This window comes from Amblyomma americanum, chromosome 5 (genome assembly GCF_052857255.1).
Source record: "Amblyomma americanum isolate KBUSLIRL-KWMA chromosome 5, ASM5285725v1, whole genome shotgun sequence".
In the NCBI taxonomy this organism is placed as follows: domain Eukaryota; kingdom Metazoa; phylum Arthropoda; class Arachnida; order Ixodida; family Ixodidae; genus Amblyomma; species Amblyomma americanum.
Genome location: NC_135501.1, coordinates 186071306 through 186094362, shown reverse-complemented (window position 1 = coordinate 186094362; position 23057 = coordinate 186071306). Strand labels below are relative to the sequence as shown.

General features: G+C 45.2%; 5 protein-coding genes across 7 annotated transcripts in view; 2 read left to right on the top strand and 3 right to left on the bottom strand.

The window, feature by feature from the left end:
* The window catches only part of Fancm (FA complementation group M), a 42470-nt gene extending 34773 nt beyond the window's left edge, over positions 1-7697 (bottom strand). Inside the window, exons 1-5 of one of the 2 annotated variants that reach the window (XM_077666088.1) lie at positions 7046-7697; positions 5675-5847; positions 4569-4646; positions 3321-3479; positions 1371-1614 (exon numbers count right to left, since the gene is read on the bottom strand). In XM_077666088.1, coding sequence (XP_077522214.1) covers positions 1371-1614; positions 3321-3479; positions 4569-4646; positions 5675-5847; positions 7046-7559 — 1168 coding nt within the window. In that variant the 5' untranslated portion in view covers positions 7560-7697. The remainder of the gene's footprint in view (positions 1-1370; positions 1615-3320; positions 3480-4568; positions 4647-5674; positions 5848-7045) is intronic. The other variant, XM_077666089.1, reaches the window with a different exon arrangement.
* Positions 7698-8247: 550 nt separating this feature from the next.
* LOC144133195 (histone H4) lies at positions 8248-8866 on the bottom strand. Its single transcript, XM_077666087.1, has one exon. The coding sequence runs from the start codon at positions 8811-8813 to the stop codon at positions 8502-8504; it is 312 nt and encodes a 103-aa protein (XP_077522213.1). The 5' UTR covers positions 8814-8866; the 3' UTR covers positions 8248-8501.
* A 1387-nt stretch (positions 8867-10253) lies between these two features.
* LOC144133194 (histone H2A) lies at positions 10254-11096 on the bottom strand. The gene has a single exon (XM_077666086.1). The coding sequence runs from the start codon at positions 10905-10907 to the stop codon at positions 10533-10535; it is 375 nt and encodes a 124-aa protein (XP_077522212.1). The 5' UTR covers positions 10908-11096; the 3' UTR covers positions 10254-10532.
* Positions 11097-11513: 417 nt separating this feature from the next.
* On the top strand, positions 11514-12277 carry LOC144135436 (histone H2B-like). Its single transcript, XM_077668100.1, has one exon. It carries the CDS (start codon positions 11585-11587, stop codon positions 11957-11959), a length of 375 nt encoding a protein of 124 aa, XP_077524226.1. The 5' UTR covers positions 11514-11584; the 3' UTR covers positions 11960-12277.
* Positions 12278-13259: 982 nt separating this feature from the next.
* Positions 13260-21317, top strand: l(2)k09848 (WD repeat domain 74 lethal (2) k09848). 2 transcript variants are annotated; one of them, XM_077666085.1, is made up of 9 exons: positions 13260-13405; positions 13531-13637; positions 14075-14196; positions 14595-14658; positions 14750-14893; positions 14979-15080; positions 17221-17321; positions 20176-20374; positions 21071-21317. In XM_077666085.1, the coding sequence occupies exons 1-9, from the start codon at positions 13351-13353 to the stop codon at positions 21305-21307; spliced, it is 1131 nt and encodes a 376-aa protein (XP_077522211.1). In that variant the 5' UTR covers positions 13260-13350; the 3' UTR covers positions 21308-21317. The 2 variants fall into 2 exon arrangements, with proteins under 2 accessions (XP_077522211.1, XP_077522210.1); XM_077666084.1 differs by having other exon boundaries at positions 13299-13467.
* Positions 21318-23057: the final 1740 nt, after the last annotated feature.

Genomic DNA, 23057 nt, shown 5'->3' with positions numbered 1-23057 from the left:
AAAAATTTACGGGAGTGGAAACTCGGCGAATGGTGCAAGTGCAAGAAGTGTGCCAGATGGCGTTACATGAAAGAAAAGGCACATGTAGTAGTGACAACTGGTGGCACGTAATAATACACCTGATCCTGGATATATCAACCCCAGATGTACTGAATTATTGTTTATATTGACAGTCAAAATTTCCCCTTGAAAATCCCACGCAAAAGTACAACACTACTGTTCACCTTTATCAAACTGCTATTCAGCGGAACATCGGATATATCAAATGGCACGGTGCTCCTCCAATTACTTTTTGTGCATGGAACCGGGTCAGCAGTGCAGGCTTGGACACCTGCTGCCAGCGCTAGCCATGTGAAGATATTGTAAAACTATGTAACGTGGGGTGTGGTTGCCTATTTTCAACGCAACAGCGCTGTCATGCAGGAAAGCACGTGTTCGGTGCACCAGTAGCCATGCGGTAAAGCCAACTTAGTTGACTGAAAAATTTCAGTGACTCTCGCGTGGTGTGCTTCGCTGCTGCACATGTTGTGGAAACCAACAGCACCCCAATTTTAGTGAGAAATTACTGTCTTTATAACGTACTTGTAACAGGATTTCACCTATTTTGATAGGCGGCGGCATGTTCCTAAGCACCATCTACTGCTGCTTCAAAGCGATGTGAGCCAGGCCTAGTGATACCCAGCGAGTGGCGCGTTGCCAGCAAGCCGGCAAGTGGCACGCCGCTGCAGGAATTGCACCGCTAGTGCGCAAATCAGCACTCCAAATGATGCAACCAATACAGAAAGATGGCTGACCTTCCAGGCACTAGGTGCTGCTGGTAACTGAGCAGATCTGAGGCGTCCCTGATGCTACTATGCCGTGGCGGGTGGCAGAGTTTCCATTCAGGTACACCCGCTGTGATAAGGTTACGGAAGGAGGCATTCGTGAAGGAATTTAATTTCTTTGCATCTAGCGTGGATTTCTTAGGACATAAAGGTGCACCTTGTATTTCCCATGCCCATAATTAGGTTGCACAAAACTATTTGGCTGTGTACAAAGACCGCAATCAATTTAGGTTTTTTTTTCGCTAATACTGGGTCCCATAAACTTTTGACTGTAAGTGTACAGTCACAGCCAAAATAATACTGAGCACGTTTTGGCAATAAGACTCCTCTCACATCAGGCCTAGCAAAAATTAGGAGGTGCCTAATACATATACTAGCAAATGCCACAGATGCATTTGCACACATACTCAAAGAGCTTCTCTGTGAGAAAAGTTGAAATGCCAAAGCATGCTCCATATTATGCTGGCCACGCCCGTACAGTCTTGCTCTACGACTGCACTGCTGCTGAGATAGTGCCACCTGCCTCCCCACCCCTTTCTCACTCACCCTTGAGGAAGTAGAAGAAAGGCTGCATGCCGTGTGCCAGGAGCAGCTCGAACGCATGGTACAGGCTGATGAGAAGCGAGAAGTGGCCCAGCAGCTGACCGCATTCCCTCGAACTGAGGCCATTCGGTGGGTTCTGTTGGAAGCTGTCCTTGAGCAGCAGCATGCGGTACTTGCCCAGGGACTCTGGGTTCAGCCGTGGGATGGCATGGAGCCTCTCGAGACGGTCGAGGTAGGTGCGGATCACCTGCGCACCACCGGTTTCAGCGCTACATATTCTCTGCCATTTAGCTAAGCGCGTCAGTGTTTTTCCCGCTATGCAAAACATGACGGTGCTCTGACGTAAAAGCTCAAAATCTCTTTTCTACTTTCATCTTGGTAACTTTTTCTGTTACCACATAAAAAAAAAAAGTGCAACCGCCACTTCCAGTTGTTATGTAGTTTTGTTTGTATGTGTGCAATTTTGAGAAAATAAAGAGCCTCTTTGAATGAGCATACAAATCGCTAAGCATGTAGAAATGCATCTTTTGCTTGTACGCAAGCAGTAAAATGGCCAAGCATTTGTGCAACTACTGTTTGGTTATTCCACAGCAGATTCAACATCTACTCATTACCTTTCACCCTCTTTCTCCTAACCAACCGTATTAGCTCAGCTGACGGGACGCAACCGATAGCATTCATCTCGACAGAAATGAAAAAGCCTTTGCATCACATACTTCACTATCAGTTCAGCAGACGACTAAAATTCTTCCGTTTCAGTTTTTATAGAGAAGTGTCTTGTTGGTAAGCTATCAATTTACAACACACACACAAAAGAAAGGTCAGAGGGGACTGTGCTACATTTGAGGTTCGTCGCAGCTTACAACAAAATTTTTTTTTATTTTCTGATATATTTACACAAAATTTGTTTAGCAGATTAGAAATAATTTTATGACTACTCTCACAAAATTTCACTGTTATACCTCCAGAAAATTGTATTCTAATATATATTTTTCCTCTGAATCATGTGAAAAGGCTGCAGAGAAGGCTGGTTGAACATTTACTGTGTATCTATTGGTGTGCTACAGGTCAAGACATTGTTATAATTTTTTTTTCGCAGAGAAAAATTTTGGTTTTGAAATTCTGCGATGCAGCGTCTGTTGACATATCTAGAGTAAGAAGAAAATTTCATACAAGAAATCTAAAATTTATAAATTTGAAAAAGAAAGAGCGTCTGGACCTACACTTGGTCCTAGGAGTGCAACAAAACAAACAGGGTCGAAATAGATGAGTCATGAAGAAATCTACTCCACAAGGTCTGTATCTAGGCAGAATATCGTAACGGAGAAAGATGATGCCCATTGCTCGAGCGTTTCCGCACGATGCAGAGCCACCGCGGTTCATGAAACAATTTTTTTAGTGTGTTTCCCAGTCGATTTCAGCAACAAAACTACAGCAGAGCATACAAATGAGGCATACAAGCATATAGAACAATTAAAAAAAATCAATCTTTTGGCCAGTTTAGGGTACTTCAAAGCTGCCTCCCCCCGTAAAGTGAACCTTCATATGAGAATAACTAATTCCCAAAGTGCCTGAAAAGCAACCTGCGTGCATAGAACAGGACTAATACTAAAATTCCAAAACATAGGGTAACTTGTTAGTGATTTATTTGCATTACATGGCTACAATGAATGCATATTAGGCAACTCAGAACCCACTGTATACAGTGTAAGCCCAGTTCTGAGCACAGTGGGCCATTCTGTTCCTTCACTCCCACAGCATTACGTATTACTTGTGCTGTGCTCCGATCATGAAGAGACATGAGGACTTGAAAATAAAATGGCAAAGGTAAGAAATCTTGACACCATAGTATTTTGCCCCATTCCAAACCTAAATCCACAGTTCTTGAAGTCTACATTTCAGGCGTGAACAGCATTGACTCAGAAAATTCAAGAAAGAAAAGGACCTCCTCACCCCTAGAAACTTGTTTTTCAGTTCGCCAATTTCTTCTCCAAGTGGCACAACCACTTTATCAATGGTCCTCTTCTGCGTATACTGCTGGATGTCGAGCGACTCTTCTGTTCTCAGCTCCACATGGGATATCATCAGATTTTCAAGGACACTGCGGACGGCCTGGACGAAATGAAAAACAAGAAACTAAAAACCACAGTAGTTCTGCTAGTAGAAAATTAGCTTCAAAATGGCACTGCAATAGCTTTTATAATTATTACCATTTAAAACCTGCACGTGCAGAAATTTTACCCTAATCTACAACAGAGGTGCCGTAGTGGCTCAGTGGTTATGGTGCTCGGCTGCTGATCCGAAAGATATGGGTTCGATCCCAGCCGCAGCAGCATATTTCGATTGAGGCAAAATGCTAGAGGCCTGTGTACTGTGTGATATCAGTGCATGTTAAAGAACCCCAGGTGGTGAAAATTATCTGAAGCCCTCCAATACGGCGTACCTCATTCCCGAGTTGCTTTGGGATGTTGAACCTCATAAAAACATAGAACTAACCTACACCAAAACAAGAAATAGATACCCGCATCAAATATCAGAAATCCTGATGTGTAATTTAATGTAAACGGAATAATTCATGCAAACACAAGCAGGATGACACGAGGCATATTGGTTGTGTACATTCCACCATTAGTGTCCAAAGCTCTGAACCAGCTCACTGAGTGGTGTGCCATTTTCATCCCAGCATGGGCACAGACCAGTGTCCCCACCCGTTACATCACTGACCATTCGCTGCTGATGGCTATGAGCCATCACAGACCACACATTGCAGACCAGTGAATCTGCATGCAACCTCAGAAGGCACACAATCATGACACCGTACCTTTCACATATCTACACATTACAGCAGCTTGTTAATTAGAGCGTCCAGGCATCACGGAAATGCCTGGCTGAGATGCAATTCTGACTGCTGACTATGCAAGCTCAATCACTATGTAAAAAGAATGTGTCAGGGTAACCTTAAAATTTGAGTGAGGAGAGTTTGCATATTTTAACATTCCTCTCCGCAAACAAGCATTAACAAATACAGTAAATCAGTACTTGTCATAGTAAAACTACTAGCGTCCTGTGCCTTGCTTCAATAGTCTAGGATTTATCAGATATCATAAATCCTTCTCTTTAATCCGACACTTAATGAGTGAAGAGGGTATAAAGCAAAAACCGGATAGCCTGTCTCCACTTTGTAAACATCTTTGAACTTGCCTTGACATCCGTGCCAGGTGTAGCACTCAGGGCAAGAACCCTGAACTGGTTGTTGTACTTGATAATTTCCTGCACAACCTGTAATGACATTGCAGTGATCATGCACAAATGTTACCTTCCAGTTATTCTACACTTCTGTCCACAATACGAGAAAACTGGCATGACGAAGTGCAGCAGCTGATGTTTGGGCATTGCACCAAAACAATGAAACTATGGCACTGTGCAACGAAAATTTATGCTCCGTGTGCCATTTCTATTGTTCCACAGTGTTGAACAATATTCATTCAACATAACAATGTTGCTATTCTCCTCACGTCAATCTGCCCTGGCCGGATCAACTTTAAACAGTACAGAAAATGGTGTTTGAGTGACTACTGTAGCTCATACCTTCCACTCTGAACTCTCCAGACTTCTACTTAGAGCTCGATTAGACTACAAATTTGGGTTAATTTGTAATAAAAATATTCCAGGCCCTGAACACCGTCACAAAATATCAGACCTATGAGGCAATGTGCCAAATTAACGCATCTGCAGAGTGGGAAAAAAATGACGTCCGATTTAGCGTGGTTAGGCCAAATGTAAATTAGGTGCGGTAGCACTTCGGTTTTCAAGGTCAAGCAGGCTTCAGATAAAGAAAGGTCGGCAAAACTGATAAACGGGGTTTTGGTGGTCGCGCACTAAAACTGGAGGGGACACTTAAGCTCCGCCTTAAGGGTATGACGCAATAGCGTTAATGGATTAATGCCCATATATGCGGAATTCGTCATTCTCTACTTTACATTCATAGACCGCTGGGAGTGCTCATACCAATCTTGGCGCAGTGGTGTAGCGTTTTAAGTGATGCGCCACTGCCCTGCGATGGCAGGTACTGCCATAGGTGGGGCTTGTGAGACACGGGTTGTTCTTCCCGAGCAAACCATGTCGACAGACAGATAGTAGCAAAATCGGTGAGTGGGGGCCTTAGTGCTAGTGCACAAAAACTAGTGCGAGCTTGTAGTGGAAAACGGACATCCGCAGGGAGTTTAGATGTGGCAACAAGCTAACAAGCGAAAACAGCTAATTTCAGAGACAGCAGTTAAGAACACATATTTAAGGTTACTTTGTACCTGGCAATACGAGTAGCTGCCCAGTGCTTTGTGGGCTTCGTCAATCACCAGGCACTTCACATCCTGAGGTCTCAGGGCGTTGCGTAGCAGGTCGTTCATCATCACTTGGGGCGTCAGGAAAAACACTCGCCTTTCCCGCCATCCTTGAGCTCTCTGACCGGCAGGAACCGTGCCTGGAGAACACATCTCCTTTTAGTTGTAAGACCAGTGTGGGTTAGAATCACGGCTATGAACCTAGTAAGCATCGATCACTACTGGACAAAAGTATTTTGCTCAACCGTCTGCAAGTGTACTCTGTCTCAAGATTCGCCAACATTAACGTAGAAGCTACAAATGCGAAACAATGGCGCCCAAACCTGTTGTCTCGTGAGAGCGCGAGAACAGCACATCTACGGAAGCCATCAAGTCTCTTCAATTTGGCTGCACCAGTTCAAGGAGTGCAGCACTTTCACATTCGTTTTGCCAATGAAGCTTGCACATGCTACACTTGGGTCTTCATAATGCAAAAGTGCCAGCCTAGTGCAGCATGAGTTCTTGGCTGGCCTGCACTCTCCACAGTGGAAGTGCGGCCATAGTCAAAAGAGCTACAACTGGGGTTAGTTGGAAATGCATCCTTGAAGGTATTGGTGTGTATATCGGAGGAGCGGGAAAGATATGACCGTGGCATTAATGAACGATACTTTCTTAAAGGAGGAGGTGAGTAACTGTTTGTGGCATCAGTCATTCAAGTCGAGCCCCATGGGAAGCATTTCAGCGCATATTTGTAAATCATCTGTGTGTATACACGCAACAACTTTTTTTTTTTTTTTTCCAGTGAAACGACATTTCCAGGGGCTTACTGATGGCAACACTTCACTGCGATTTGCTCCTCGAAAATTCACGTGGTTCGGGATTTTGCCAGCCGTTGATGTCAGCGGCACGCAGCTGGCGGTAATTCGGTGGCGACACCGAGGCTAGAAAATGACTAGGCCTGCATTCGACCATTCGTTTTGGAAGCTTCACTTTAACTATCTAAACTGACGCTGCATGGTGGCGGTACCACAGCGGAACTTTACAAAACCAGTGTAGCAAGTGCAGACAAATCAGAGACCTAATGTCTGGCGTTCGTAGCATCAACTGACAAGTTGTGAGCTAAACGCGTGCTCACACAACGATGTCAGTTTCTGCAGTCAATCGACGGCAGGTCTTTAAGGACTCACAATACAGCACTGTCACGATTATATGCTTAGAAATGTAACCTTTTTAGAACCTCGTTTCTTTGACAGCGTCCCTAATATGGCAGACGTCAGCCCCCTCTAAGCATATTTGACGAGAACTTAACCCTCGGATGCAAAGGACCGGAAACGTTCTTGCAGCAGAAAAAAAACTCACCAGTCATCTCCATAGTGTCATCCAGTGGTATGCCCATTATATTGTAACAAGCTTCAATTTGCTGGGCAACAAGAGGCCTAGTTGGTGCCATGAAAACGATCTTGCCAGTCGGGTACCAACGATAGAAGTTGTACATGACGACAGCTGCTATGAATGTCTTGCCTAGGCCGGTCGGAAGGATGACCATCGTGTTCTTAAACAAGGCGGTCTGAACGATGTTGAACTGATAACTACGCACAGGGTAGTTCGTCGGGTAGATCCAAGTCTGGCCCGCAACCACGTCGAACCCCTCCAAGTTTTCCAGGGCCTTCTGCGTGGACGGATAGGCACCTTGGGCGAAGGACGTGGATGGCAAGTTACCAGCAAGTGTTTCGTCCATCGCCTGGATCAAAAATTGATCGTCTTCGTCGCTCAGATTCACTATGTCATCGGGAGGTTTATCTTTTGGTTTAGGAACCTCCGACGTGGTCGAGCCTTTGGGATGCCATGCTTTGAACAACGTTGCTTGCTTCATCCTCACTCTGTCGTGGAACACGCACGGCCGACACTAAATTTAGAAAACAGCAGTCAAGAATTTGCCGATATCGTTATCAGGTTGCAACTTGCCACTCCTGTTGCGCGCCACAACTAGTCTTGGCTTTCTCGATGGATTGAGCTTTGGATTACAATGGCACGAAAGGCGGCTAGACCGGATATTGGACGACATCGAGGTAAATAGTAAATCAGAGGAAAATGGAAATGGCCAATTTATTTGTGCCGTTATGACTACTTGCAATAATTTCAGACCTCAGCTTTAACTTGTCAACTTCGCTACATTTGAAGTAAACGCGTTTTTTTTTTATTCGGCTCGCTAGCTATGGTCAGTCCTATTGTTTATGGTAGGCTTTGTTTACGCATGTAGAGCTAAATGTGCAGTTTTGTTGTGCGCTATACTTCCGACACACTTTGCCCGCTCCCGTAATAGCGGCGTCAAATTGTACGTGCTGATGCCCCTCACTATGCAGCCTGCAACCATACTAGGAGGAAACTCGTACGCTTTGCTTCCGCCAGCAGTTATTGCACGGCGATTACCAACCTACCTTCCCGCACGCCCAAGTGCCGACGCCATTATCGGCAAAGGCGGAAATGGCACACTTGTTCCGCATGCAAGCAACTATGCCGGCAAGTCGCGGCTGGTGCAGTCAAACAAAAACCAAGCCAAGTGCTGATGATGAAACATTTATTCACTTATGAACACAAGAGCACAAAAAGTAGCACTCCTATCGGGTGCTTCAGCCCGAAGCCTTTTGTTTTGACGTCGGCCATCTTTACAAATCCAGAACATGGGCTGGGATGTGGCGGCGGCGAAGTAAAAACTGGGGTTTACACATGAAGAGTACTGCAAGAATGTACACAAAATGATAGTCCAAACCGGAAAATGCTGTCGCTGCTGTGAAGATGGTAGGTAAATGAGTCCTTAACCGCCGAAACCGTAGAGGGTCCTGCCCTGACGCTTCAGTGCGTAGACAACGTCCATCGCAGTCACAGTTTTTCTCTTGGCGTGCTCGGTGTAGGTGACGGCATCACGAATGACGTTTTCCAGGAATACCTTGAGCACACCTCTCGTTTCCTCGTAGATGAGACCTGAGATGCGCTTCACGCCACCACGACGGGCGAGACGGCGAATGGCTGGCTTCGTGATTCCCTGGATGTTGTCACGGAGAACCTTGCGGTGACGCTTTGCACCTCCTTTTCCGAGTCCCTTTCCGCCCTTTCCACGACCAGACATGGTGACCACGAACGGAACTCACTCGGTAGTACGGAACAGCAAAACAGCAGCGTACTACGCCGAATACCAACGCCAAGTGACGACAGCCGTTGTGGGCTCACCAATATATAGCAATGCGCGGACCCGTGGGAAGCGCCATCTGTGATTGGTTGATGAGCGTAAAAAAAAACCTCAATAATAAAGTTATGTTTTTGCGCGTAGCGTGGCTTCTTTGACTGCTGGCGAGATAGGCGATTGCATTTTTGTCGCTTGCAGATAATGCAAAGAACTTGGTCATTTTTGTTAGCGCGACCGAAACCACAAGCATGAGTTGCAGCAGTTCGTAGGGGGAAACGTGAAAGGTTGACGGAGGGCACAAGAGGATTTGTATCGCTTGTCAACACACGTACTACACTTTCACCTAGTATTCTTCTTTCGTGGGTCCACAATGATTGCATTAGTGTAGCGGTCATAATCAGAGCAGCATGTCTGAACGTTACGCGATATCCTTAATGAAAAAATTTGGAGGACGCTTAAGCTTCGTCTTTAAATGTTTGCTCTGCCGTACAAAATTATCTACTAGAATCAAAACGTCTACCTTCATGAGCTTTCGTCCTGCCCATCCCATTATCAGCTTCTGTATTTCGGTTTTTACAACCACTTATAGTAATCCCTACCCTTCTTTGCCTAAATTTTAGTTTGTATGACCCCCCTAACCTCCTGCAACCACCTCGGCTACGAAAACTGTGCAATCCAAATTTTGGTAGGTCATCCCATGCTTGCCACATGGAAGTGGTCATTTAAATAGTCACCGTCTGGTTATGGCCAATCTCCCTTGTGGGTATGTGTCATTGTGTGAGGTCAACAACAACAACAATAGCGTGTTGCAGCGTTGCCAAGGGATGCACGGAACGCCATCGTCCGTTCGGTGCGACGCGTGACCCGTTGGACAATTTAATGAAAGGACGCCTGTCTCACATATCTCGGCGGACACCCGAACCGGGCTGTAAGGGAAGGAAAATTAAATGACTGGGTTTAAGCGAATGACGCCTGTCTCACAATTCTCGCTGGACACCCGTACCGCGCCGTAAGGGAAGGAAAATCCCTACCATTACGGCGCGGTTCAGGTGTCCACCGAGATGCGCCAATTTTCGCTCACGGCCGACACCGACGCGTTAATAACTTCGTTAGCCTGTTATCGCTGAACGCTCTACTGAGCCTTCCAAACGTATATTGAGCGCGGTAGTATGCAATTGCGTGGTTTAAGTTACAACATTAGATACAGGAAGGCATGTCAGACAATTTTCATGCTTGAACTCATTACCGCGGACTGCTTTGCACTGTCCGAGTCTCTAGCTGCATGCAACCCAAGCTACATGCTGCAGCGCTCAAAACTTTTCAACGCGGTTCTCATTACGTTGGCGTAGAGCGCTCCAGCCGCAGGAAAACAAAGCCAGTATGTGTGGATGAGATGAGACTTTATTTATGCAAGACTGCCACCAGCAAAAAATAAAATACAAGGCAAACACAGATCACAGATTCACAACTCTATACAGAGACGACACACAACTGCACACTTATGTACACACAAGAGTTACACCAATGATACATTTTTTAAGAGCGCTCTCGCGAGCTGTTGAGAGAACACGTCTGCACACTTCGTTTTACAAGCCAAGATATACATCGGCTGGCGACCTCAAAAGGGAACGCGTGCAGTGGGGATGGAGGAATGGCCTGTCCTTAAGACTTCTTTTCGGTCTTCTTGGGCAGCAGGACGGCCTGAATGTTGGGCAGAACACCTCCCTGTGCGATGGTGACGCCGGAGAGCAGCTTGTTTAACTCCTCGTCGTTCCTGATGGCGAGCTGAAGGTGTCGCGGAATGATGCGAGTCTTCTTGTTGTCGCGGGCGGCGTTCCCGGCCAACTCGAGCACTTCAGCGGCCAGGTACTCCAAAACTGCGGCCAAGTAGACAGGGGCGCCGGCGCCGACGCGTTCGGCATAGTTCCCCTTACGTAGCAGGCGATGAATTCGGCCGACAGGAAACTGCAGGCCAGCCCGGCTGGAGCGAGTCTTGCTCTTTCCCTTGACTTTGCCTCCCTTGCCGCGACCAGACATGATGGCGGTGACGGTTCGAAAAAAGAAGTGCTTCTAGAGACGAACCGCGGTTCTCGGGCTCGAACACAGGGCCTGTGCGGAAGTTCGGGGCGCCAGAGAGGTCGTCACGACGATGAACGCTTCGAAAAAACGCCAGACGACGTAGCCGAACTATAAACAAAATGGCGGCGGAAGGCGTGGCTCAACAAACAGCTGAACAACAGCTTCTGCGTGTCGATTGGCTCAACATCGAGCCAATGGATAAATTTAAGCTTGGTGATTCGTGGAAGCTGCTCCAACGAGAGGCGTGAATGCCGATATTAAAGAGTGCTTTTACATTGGTAGCAGCGCACCTAAAACATGACGCGCTCCTAGCGGTTGATACAAAAAGTTAGTAAAATAATACGTTATTTTGCCTAAACGTATAAATAAACAAAAATAATACGTTTATTATTATTAAAACAATAAATTTTTATAAATAAATGAGATACAATATTGTGTTTAAAAAAATTTGTAAATATATTTTTTACAACTTTGCAATCTGTCGTCAGAGGCCAGCACTAAAGTGCTTACTTGCACTACCGTTTTGATCCGCGGCGTGCGTGAATACCACAGTTTTCCTTAAAAGGCAGACCTTGCAATTTTTCCTGGCATTGGGCGCTTGGTTTCGTGTATTGCTGGTTCACGTCAGTTTGAAGATGCCACCTCAACCCAGCGGAAAAGCGATTAAGAAGGCCGGCAAGGCACAGAAGGCCGTCCGCACCACTGACAAGAAGAAAAAGAAGCGCAGGAGGAAGGAGAGCTTCAGCATTTACATCTACAAGGTTCTGAAGCAAGTCCACCCGGACACCGGCGTCTCCAGCAAGGCGATGTCGATCATGAACAGCTTCGTCAACGACATCTTCGAACGAATCGCCGCTGAAGCCTCGCGCCTCGCACACTACAACAAGCGGTCAACCATCACCAGCCGCGAGGTCCAGACCGCTGTCCGCCTTCTGCTGCCTGGTGAGCTCGCCAAGCACGCGGTATCCGAAGGCACAAAGGCCGTCACCAAGTACACTTCCTCCAAGTGAAGCGGCCGCCGCCCGACTTTTTTTTTTTATCAACTTCATGTCCGTCAAGTGACGTTGGACATTTTTCTTTTCATCTGTTCACAACATTGCGTGTTCCCAGGGCTGAAGTGTGCACGGACATTACCACGACCCATGGAGTGCTGTGCTGAGCGTTCCGCTTGTGTCAATTTGTAAACTTTCAGTGAACTTCAGTCAGTGTGACATTCCGCGTCGTAACAGCGCATCATTTCAACCTTCTCGCCAAGTGTTTTAGCCTTTGTGCGTCAAAAATTGTCCTGTACTTGTGTTCCAGCATCAATAAAGAAAAGTGGACACCTTTCTGTCGTGCGTGACTGGGAGGGAGCAGTGCTGTGGCATGCGCAGTGCTGCTGGGGAAAAAATAGCTCACCCCCTTTTCTTTCGTTTACCGCAGCAAACATTTATCATAACCAAGCGGGTTGTAGCCACCATATACAGGTGAACAGCAATCTATGCGTCCCGCTTACTAGCAGACATCCCAGCGTTGGTGTTAGCTTTATATCAGCCTCTACCCCCATAGCTTAAAAACGTAGCGGCCTGCGTTTAATGCCTTTTTTAAACATGCTTGTTTTCCTGTTACCAAGAGCGCTCGACGGCGTTGCAAGAAGCAACGGAGCGTTCGAGTTCATACGCAGCAGCTGCCTTCCCGTCTCAGTCAGTGAAACAGTTTACGGAAGCAACACCCGGCGTGGAGGGATGTTTGGCCGGTTTTTCTAGTAATCTGGACTCTCAACGAGCCACGTTTGTTTGCAATACGTGCCTTACCCTGACACGCGGGACAAATTCAGCACGAAATGCTTCCCACATTCGATTCCTATTGCACCGCTGGTACTGTAGAAATGGCCGTCATCTTGGCAAGCTCAACACTAATAACATGTGACTAATAATTCAGTACTTGGTGCGCCCAAAAGGTTAGACGCGTCCGTAGTGCGTGCGTACGCTAATCACACACAAAAAAAACCTGCACCACTACTTATGGTTGTGTGGCGTTCCCTTGGCGCTCCCGCAAGCTTGCGGAAAGCCATGAATGAAATTCAGTGGACGCTAAAAGTTGTCATTCGGGACTCACTTTTTATTATGTTGTTGTTGTTAGCCTATCAAAAGATGGCACATACCCACATTGGGGGATCGGCCAAGAATCGGGTGGCTATTCACCTGAACGCAGTTAACAAAAAGGAAAAGCACGTGGGAGCGCAACACCGGTGAATTTTTCGTCATGAACAGAAAAGAGATGAGTGTTTTGATTTTAAAATTTTAAGAATAATTATAAGGTTAGCTTTCAAACTTCCTCTTGCCAGTTCTTTATTGTTCCACGGCTGATTTCAGTGAATTCACTATGCCATCCAGGTGGCGTGTCAAGTTGTGTTGCCAATATGGCGGCGCCCAAGTACCATGTGTTTGTTGGAGCCGAAACGGGGCTTTTAAAAGGTATAATGAGTGTAAACAGATTTCCTGGAACTTCAGTTTCCCAGTTTGGCTTATTTACAAAGGTGGCCGTGTGATACTCGAGTGGATATAGTGCTTATTAGTGTAAACTCGTGCCTTTCTTTCAGGTATCAACACAGAGAAGCGCGTCTTCGCAAACCTGAACAGCCTACAAGAAGTCAGCAGAAGCGCTGAAATCACGTGTCTGCGCTGGAAAGATGAATCAGAATCCGAGGCAAGTTTTTACACTTCGTTCCTCTCAACAGTGTTTAAAGAATGCCAAAAGGAGGTTGGTGAAGCTGTGTTTTTTTAGGTGGGCTTCATGTAAGCTGCTCGCATAAACCAGCACATAACTTGGTTAAAGCTGAGCATTACTTGTGCACAAACTAAGCGAAGCAGGAGAATCGATGATGGAGGAGTCCCTAAGCGGGAAGTTTATGCTTGTTTTCAATACGCAGAGTGTAGTATTTAGGTGTTGTGATCAACGAAGACAGCAGAGCGAGTTTCACGATTGGCCTTGGGAATTACCGTAGCCATGGTTTTTTTTTTTTTTTTGTCGTACTCGTAATCAATCAGCATATCTGCATGTCGAGCGATTGCCCCCTGACAGCTTTCATGTGACCTTTATGGTGTATGAGTGCATCATGTTTATCGCCTCACTTTCCCGTTCAGATTTACGCAGGCCTGCGCTCTCAAGTTGTGAAGACCTACTGCCCAAACAGCGGCATTTGCAAGGACGCTGTTGATGTTAAAGGAGGGGAAGGTCCCATCAAAGGCCTAGGCGTCGTTAACTCGTAAGTCACCATCACAATAGTCGCTAGTGTCTGACAGCATCTGAAACACGACCTACTTTATCATATTATACAGTAGGCCGTGATCTGAAGCCTGAAGGTGCTATCTTTCATTGATAGATGAAATAGATAAGGCTGAACCCTTTAAACTGGGTGGCATCTCACGCCACCTAGCCGTGACTCTTATAATTTCACTCTTGTCTTGATTTTAGCCACCAGTTAGATAACCTTTGCTTTATTTCTACCCGTTTAAAATCTGTTTTTCCTTCACTGTCCTTAAAACCCAATGTTTTGAATAAACCAGCCCCACATTGTGGCTACTGTGCCCTCTTCAAAAGTGCTTTCATTTTTTTTCTTTACCGGTCTTTGAACCTTTCCCTTTTTTTCACTGCTCACTTCAGAAACCTTGTCACCTGCGTGAGTTCAGGACTTCTTAGGGTTTGGGACCAAGATGGAAGCGTTCAGGTACATTACAGCAGTTCACCCTGTCAAAGGGTTTCGTGAGCTGTTGGCAGTGGGATCTTTGTGAAAAAAAGGCTTCTGATTCAATCCACAGGCTGAAACAGAGGTTGGTGCAGATGTCTTTAGGATGCGGCAGCATTCGAAAAAAGCAAGTGTCGTGGCCACAGGTGGTAAGGAGAATGACCTTAAGTTGTGGGATCTGGAAAACCTGCAGAAGCCAGTCTTCCAGGCTAAAAACGTAGGCATTTAACCTGGGGTGACTTAAAGGGAGGGCACATTTCAATTTATGCTTGGAGTGACACGAGATTCTTCCTTTTCAACAGGTCAGGAATGACTTTCTTGATCTCAGAGTGCCAGTGTGGGTTACGGACATGGACTTTATGAGAGATTCAGAAAAGGTTATCGCCATCACGGGCCACCATCAGGTATGCTTGCTGAGAACGCTTTTTGACTTAGTGGAAGAAATTTCCCCTAGGGGGATTTCATGGAGAGGAATAAATATATAGTATCGACCTGAGGGGCAATTCTATGCATTGAGCGTGCAGGTGCACCAAATGCGACTTGTTTATCATCCATTTTCTTTAAAGAAATACGGAGTTCATGGTTTCTGTACAAATTTTACTGCAGAAAATTAAACATGTTGACAGATTTGCCTGTCTGGTTGGGTTTGATGACTTTTAGTAAACCCTGACACATCTCCAACCAAAAACTCTAATTGAAAACCCAATATTTTGGAGCCAGCTCGGCTCCTTCTTCAGGGGTGACTGGGGGCAGTAGCTAGCGTCTTTAAGTATGCATGGAGGGGAGCAGAAAGTCGAAAGAAGGAAAGTGGTGATGTGAAAGGCGCAGGGGGTCCTCAAATCTCTTACTCGTGAAGGCTTTTACTCGAATCCTGGCACATTCAAACTGGCACATTCAAATTTGCGCAGTTAGGCCAAATGCAAACTAGGTGTGCTAGCAGTTCGGTTTTCACTTCGGCGCTGGTGTTCAGATCCAGTGTTCATGGATAGCAGTTCCCTTGTAAAAATGGTCTATAGACTTCTTATAGACTTTATTTCCTTTCTATAGATATTTCTTTTTGTCTATTCATTTCCTATAGACTGTCTACAGACAAAAGCATACTAAATGTGTATGGCCATAAATCTATAGATTGCCTACGGACTGTCTATAGCATTTGTATTGCCTACAGGCTGTTCTGTAGGGTTTGTCTATAGACTTTATAGACACAAGTCTATGGAAAGTATATAAAGAGTCTAAACAAATTTTTGTAAGGGTTGTTCGGGTAGCGTACATGGGTTAGAGTCCATTTATGTGGAATTGGTAATTCTTTGCATTCATAGATCCGTGGGAGTCTTCGTGCCACTGTTGGCACAGTGGTGCAGTGGTCAGGCAATGTTCTACTGCTCTTCTATGGCAGCTGCTGTTATTGGCGGGAGATGGGTTGGGATGCGATCCAATTTGCTCTTCCCTAGAAGCTTCTCACGATTATTGGGCTGTCGCCTGACCCAGTGGGCAGGCTGCTCACTTGCCCACCACTAGCACTGGTAGTGGCCATTCTTCATAGATGGCAGCACCTGCCATGGAAGAGCAGTGGTGCATCTTAACTTGACTGCGCCGGGAATGGTAGGACGGCTCCCAGGGATCTGTGAATGGAGAGAATGACCAATTCCGCACATATGGGCATTAACCCACTAACGTTATTCGAACAATGGCCGTCTGGGAACACATAACACCAGAACTGAAAGGAAGACCGAACTGCTTGGGCACCTAATTCGTATTTTGCCTAACTACTCAAATCGACCATCATTTATTTTTTTTTTGTGCTCTAACATGACTCTTGTGACTGTTGTCAGTGTTGCAGGATTTTTGATTTGTAGAGTAGAATTGTTGAAGTTGCACCTATCACCATTGAAGCTTTTATTTAATTCATCATGATGAGAATTTTGTGCAATTACTCAGTCACGTGTGCACCAGTCTCACTGTCAGAGGCTTTATTAACACACCTATCATTATTATTATTATTACATTATTTACACCTCCATCAAACTGTAACGTCCGTAACGTTGCAATCACACTGGCACATAGAGACAGACAGCCGCTAGTTGGGAGAAGCTAGCCTGCGAAAAAACAACGTGCATTTCTCCGTCCTCGTTTCCGAGTCGTTGTTACATCTGTAACAATATAGTGTTTTCATTTTGTAAAGAGATTAAAGCTCTAAAATAAATTGCAAATTGCAGGGTTTAACGCCCTGAAACAACACATGGGCTGTGAGGGACATTGTTTTTGTCCGCCTGGGGTTCTTAACGTGCACCGACATCACACAGCACATGAGCACTTTTTGCGTTTTGTTGTTGGAGGTGAAACGCAGCCACTGCAGATGAAATCTTTCATGTGTGGACGAATGTTTCAGTAATTTAAATTCACTTTAGTGCTCCAAATGTATTTGCGGATATTCTCCTGTTTTACTGTGGTGGATAGTCTTTAAATGTGCATGAGGCTTCCTTTTCAAGAGTTTGCTGATCCCTTTTACTCGTCTGTTTTTGTTTTTCGGGGATGTACGTAAAGGTGAGAGTGTATGATCCGAGCTCCCGCCAACGCCGGCCTGTTGTGGACTTTGAGTTTGACGAGTATCCACTGACGTGCCTGTCCCTGACACCACATCCCGAGTAAGTGATTCATTGCGCTTTGCAAACTGTGGTGGAATTGAGAATGCAAGAATGCATGTAAAGTGCCAAAAAAGGAACAAAAAGGTACCTGGGTGCACTTGAAATTTATTCCATTTTTGATATTTATTCATTTGTTTACAATATACCTCTAGCCTCATACAGGAGGCTGTTGCATGTAGACGGACAAGATATGCATAAAAATATATGTGTAGTCTGGTATGCTAAGGCAAATTAACCAAAGTTCTTTTCACCCGTGGTAGCAAAATACTTAGCACTGGGTGGAAGGCAATGTTGCGAGATAGTCACACATAAAGTAAAAAAGAAAAGAAAAATTGAGACTCGTGGTACTCGTTCCCACACTAACTTTGACAAGCCACCTAAAAAAAAAAACATCCAAATATGTGCAGGTGTCGACATCATTTTCAGTATCAGATTCCAATTTCAGATGGTTTGCAGAAAGACTTCAAACTTGAGTGTGTTGTTGAGGAATTTGTATTCGCATAAGTGTTTGTCTGTTTTGTTATTGAATATAATGCATTCTAAATGGCCAAGTACTTGTTGGAAAGCAAAGCAAAAACTTGGGGGCATTCTTAATCACATCTTCATGGAGAAAATGCAATAGCATTTAGATTGCCTGCTGTGGTATCTACAATGAATGTCTAATGTTGTTTTCGCAATTTTCCTGCTACCACTCAGGCTGAAATTGATCCCGTTGCCCTTATATGATATGCATGAGTCATCACCTTCTAGAATGTTCAAGTAACTTCCATAGGATTATCACATGGGATTATACTAATCCAGCCCTCTAATCCACCTTAATCTATTTTCTGAGGTAGGCCTGCTTCCTAAGTTTTTGGTGTCCTTACATTTTCAACTTTGGCGATGTCCTATGATTGCTCCACTGGTGGTCACATGGTGTTAATGACGCACAATCACATTTACAGATCGCGAGGTGTCCTTATACCCTTACTGGCGCATTGGTGCAGCAGTTAAGTGACGTGGCACTGCCCCACAGGTGGCGGTTTGAAACACAGCCACTGGTGGGGCTTGTGAGACCCAAGTTGCTCTTCTCAAGTGCCCGTAAAGCACATGCGCAGCGCCACTGGTTTGAAGGCAACTGGTTTGAAGTTGGCAGTAGTGGGCAGTTTGCCCACAATCTGGTGGGCAGGTTGTGATGACGCCACGAGGTCACACGACCTCTCTTGACCAATCGGGTAATTTCGTGGGGAATTCTAACTTTTGCAGTGTTCTCTGATTGGTCAGTTGGGGTCACATGATCCTGACGACGTTATCAGAGAATTGACGGTCAGTGAATGTCGTTACGGAAAAGTCGGAAATTTTTTGCACGGTGACACCCTAAACGCTGTCACATTAAAAAATTTAAATCTCAGCGCAGGGCAATGGAGAGCGAACCGTGTGTGAGATAGTTGCTGTGCCATCTTTTCTAGCTTCTAGTTCAAGCAGCGTCACATATGATGCACAGCTTTGCTTCATAGGTATGATGTGAGTGAGCCAGCCGGTTACACATAGCTGCATAAAGATGCATTGCCATGTGACAGTACCTGAGCGCTGAGTTCCAGAGTCCTTAAGACTCTAGAGGCTGCTACATCAGCATGTTGTTCGCTAACATCTTTATTAGTAATGTGAGAAGGTTTTTTTCTTTTTTTTTCAGAGTTTGGAGACGTTGATTACCACTGACTGTTGTATTGATTCCTATAATTTCAGGCATCCTAGAAGTACAGACCTTTCTTTCATACCTAATTCACTGCTGTACTTAGGTTTCTGCACTAGGAGATGTAAAATGAAACCAAAATGTGTATTGCAACTTGCCAACCAATTGGCAGTGCAGTGCCTTGACTCCATATGCATGTGTTTATGTAAAAGCTGTTTGTATGTTATTGTCACAGCAAGCTTGGTGTTACCTTACTTGCGAGCTGCTGTGAATTGCTGCAATATTATAATAAAACTCATTAATAATACATATATGTGTTAAGAGAGTGTGCTCTTTTCTTAAATGTTTAACTTTTTGTGTTCCTTCCTTTGCTGTTTCTGTGCTTTCTCTCAGTCAGGTTTGTGGCCAGTGAACTAAAAGAAGATGGCAGTCAGATGGGCTTTTGTGTGGGCACGAGTTCCTGTTTATTCATTTGTTCACTTGTCGTCATTCCTACCTGTGCACGAGAGTGCATTATAGAGGGCAGGAATAGAAATTAAATGTATTACTCTAGAAACAGGCACAATATGGAAGGAAGACTGCAATAAGTATGTCATTTTCAGCACCATGCACAGTTCGTGAAAACAGATGTCAACATCTGCTTGTGTGTTATATTTTGTATGGAGTTGAAACTGATATGCCTGTTGCAAATTTTCCTTTCATATTCTACTTATGTATTTTGCTCCTCAGCTACATGGCGTCTATCCCTGTCATTCGTGCTTCTCGTCCTCGTGCCTATTGCAGCTTACACTTAAGGCAGACATTCAAGGTGGTCAAGAAGTCACCATTTAGCAACATTAATAAGTATTTACAGATAGGTTAGTTTGATAATTCAGTGCTGTTTTACGATGACAATAAGGCTTCTGAAAAGTCAGTAGGTCGGCTCATTATAAAATTCTTAAATCGTCCAACAAAAAGTACAAATACATCAGCATCACTGCCATTCTCCTTGAGTGCACTGTGACAAAAGTTTATTGCTGCAATGTTTGGCAACCTTTTGCGTACTGCATGGTGAGACAAACTTGTGGTGCTTCTTTTTTTGGCAAAAGCAAGGTTTTTTTTATTGATTTGTCCTGTAGTTCCTAGAAACAAGGAGTGCTGCAGGGCACTGCTATTTGTTACACTTCCCATTCTGTGGTGCAGGCAAGTGGTGGTCAGCAACAGCCATGGTCGGGTGGCTCTGCTGGACATTCGCCGCAAGGGCATGGTGCACGTGTTCAAGGGGGTGGCGGGCAGTATCCGTGCCGTCTGCTGCCATCCGAACCTTCCACTCGTAGCGAGCTGTGGCCTCGACCGGTTTGTCCGCGTGCACGACCTGCACACCCGTTTGCTCCTGACCAAGGTAAAAACAGATTGCATTCGATGTAACAGTGTGAGGACAGGCTGTTTGGTATCTCAGTACTATTATACATCAGAGCAGTACAGGAACAAGATGAAAAGAGAAAACAGGCAGTGGCACAACGATAGGCAATGGCCAATGACAGGCATGGCACTGACTTCAGACCAAGGTGGTAAAGCATATGGGCAGTGATCAGTGTTTGAATTTTGTGGCTTGCTTAGTAGGGTTGGCACTGCGTAATTAAATCACTGCTTGCACTTATTAATCCACGGCTCCAAAGCCTCAATGATTGCCTCACAGAACGCACCATCGATGCCAAAGAGAGTAGACTTCATTCTATAGCCGGATACAACTTGAACAAAGCGGAAAACTCTCCTCAGAAGAGGCTCTCCAGCCATTAGCGCTGACATTTCCATAAAGCAGAAAAAACGTTTCTCACTACATAACTGTAGCGGCCTCATGGCTTACCTTATCTTGGCTACAGTTTTGGCCACATGCAAACTGGCCTGCGCAGTTTTGACATAGGCTGTAGATCCTTAACTTTGTGCAGCCCTTAATTGTACTTTGGCGTTAGCAGTGGTGCAGCTTTTATAGTGGCCTCTTATGGCACTGGTCGGTACATAGCATTTAGTGCCACACATATATATGGTTCATGTGATATGTAGCTGACATGTTTCTCTTTTTGTTTTGTTTCTTCAGATGTACCTAAAGTCAAGGCTCAACTGCCTGCTGATGCGAACAGACTTTGACCTTGAAGATGAGGGAGAACAGAAAGACAAGGAAGAGGCTGCGGCTGAAGACGAACTTTGGGAAGATATGGAGGAAGTTGACGAGACAGCTGATGTTTTGGTTAAAAAAGTTTCCGCGAAAAGGAACCGTGAAGCAACTGTTGCCAAGAGCAAAAAGAGGAAAAAACTTAATAAACAGGATGGTTAAATGATGAAAAGCAGGGAACCAAACTGGAGATGACATTTCTGCCTTATGCGTGCATGACTAGAAATGTGTTTTCTATCTCACTTTGACTAACTGTTCATTAACCAATACTGAATAACAGTTGCATTATGAAGCTCGCTACTACAGCAAGCTGTTGTAGCGTGCTTATGATTCGATCCGCATCCAGTTCCTTTGGAAGGAAAAGCTTGTTCTCAATTCCTCTCATAGATTCATGCCGTTTGCAGCTGCATGTGAAGAGGTTTAGCAATTTTCAAACAACATGAGGTTCCGTCTGCAAGTTTTCCTCTGCCAGGTTACCATGCGTGAAATGTTTGCTTTGCGTGCCGCAGTGGCTTGATGGTTGGAGCGCTCGGCTGGTGAACCTGGACACAGGTGCAATCCCGGCCGCGGTGGCCGAGTTTCATTTGGAGGTGAAACATCAGGTGGTGCTCACGTGCTATGCGATGTCAGTGCATGTTCAAGAAGCCCAGGTGGTCAAAATTATTCTAGAGCCTTCCACTATGGGCGTCCCTTCCATCTTTCACTCCTTCCTGCCCTCGGGTGTCCACCAAGAACTCGGACAGTTACTGTCTTTCCTTTCCAAAACCTGTTTTCTCTGTTTTCAAATGTTCAATTTCACTTCGGAGAATTTGCTTCAATTCAGAAACTGAAGAGGATAACAATTCAGTTCGTATTCATATGAAAGTGACACTAACTGGGCACGCTTTTTTTAACACTTGCTGTGCATGAACAACAGTCTCGTGGCCATCCAGATGAGACAATCACCCGCAGACTCGCAGCTGCTGAAGGCTTGCATACAGAGCAGTGCGTTTTTGATCCTCACTGAGGACGATGTAAAGAGGCACTCATCGTCCATGAGAAAAATGTAAAGAGTTGGGCATGGGTTGCAGCAATGCTTAGACAAAGAACACTCGCAGGACAGTTACCACTGTGCATTTGTGATGGTGAATACAATATATTTTGTTGATTATTATTGGTCTCCTTTTCTGGCAGAGTCTGTGTTACGTCACTATACGCTGTTACTTGTGACACCACTGTTTTTGGACCACTCAGCCTGGTGCATTGCCATGGTGTTTTCCAGTGAAATCATGCCCGAGGTCAGTACCTGCTGACCAGAGTGGCGCAATGTTACGCCAATGCCACAGAATCGGGAAATGTGTCCTGAGCAGTGGTCACTGTAAAAGTGAGTCCACCATATTTGAAATTGGGTTGTGGAAGGCACCTGCCAACACCTGCCCACAGAACTAGAAAGACGATACGAAGTTCTGGCATGCTCTCACTACAGTCCAAAACCTGCCTCAAGCTTGCAGAAAGACTGGCACCACAGTGTGGTCCATAGCAAAGGTGCCGCTTGTAGTGCTACCCGTTTGGTGGAGAAAGCAGTGTGTGTGTGCGTGTGTGTATTGCGAATCGTATATGGCGAGTGTCTGCAGTCTCCAAAACTGTTCAGGTTCGAATAGACTTTTTCTGTGTGCCCAATTTTCTTATTGTCTCGCATAAACTGCACAGTCATTAGATGCACATACAATTGTCAGAATCGCCTGCTTGGAACTAGATTTCCAGCTTCTCAGCACAGCTGTGATTCCAACAGCGATATTATCACTGTATATACAGTGTACGATGCATGAAACGAGTAGTCACAGACATGTTTAGTGCATATATATGCTTATGCTCGTACAAGTGCTGCAGTCGAACCCAATCATATTGAACTCTGCTAGGTCGAATCATTATT

Excerpts from the sequence above, each read along its gene's own strand:
- LOC144133195 (XM_077666087.1), bottom strand. The coding sequence starts at position 8,813 with ATGTCTGGTCGTGGAAAGGGCGGAAAGGGACTCGGAAAAGGAGGTGCA.
- LOC144133194 (XM_077666086.1), bottom strand. The coding sequence starts at position 10,907 with ATGTCTGGTCGCGGCAAGGGAGGCAAAGTCAAGGGAAAGAGCAAGACT.
- LOC144135436 (XM_077668100.1), top strand. The coding sequence starts at position 11,585 with ATGCCACCTCAACCCAGCGGAAAAGCGATTAAGAAGGCCGGCAAGGCA.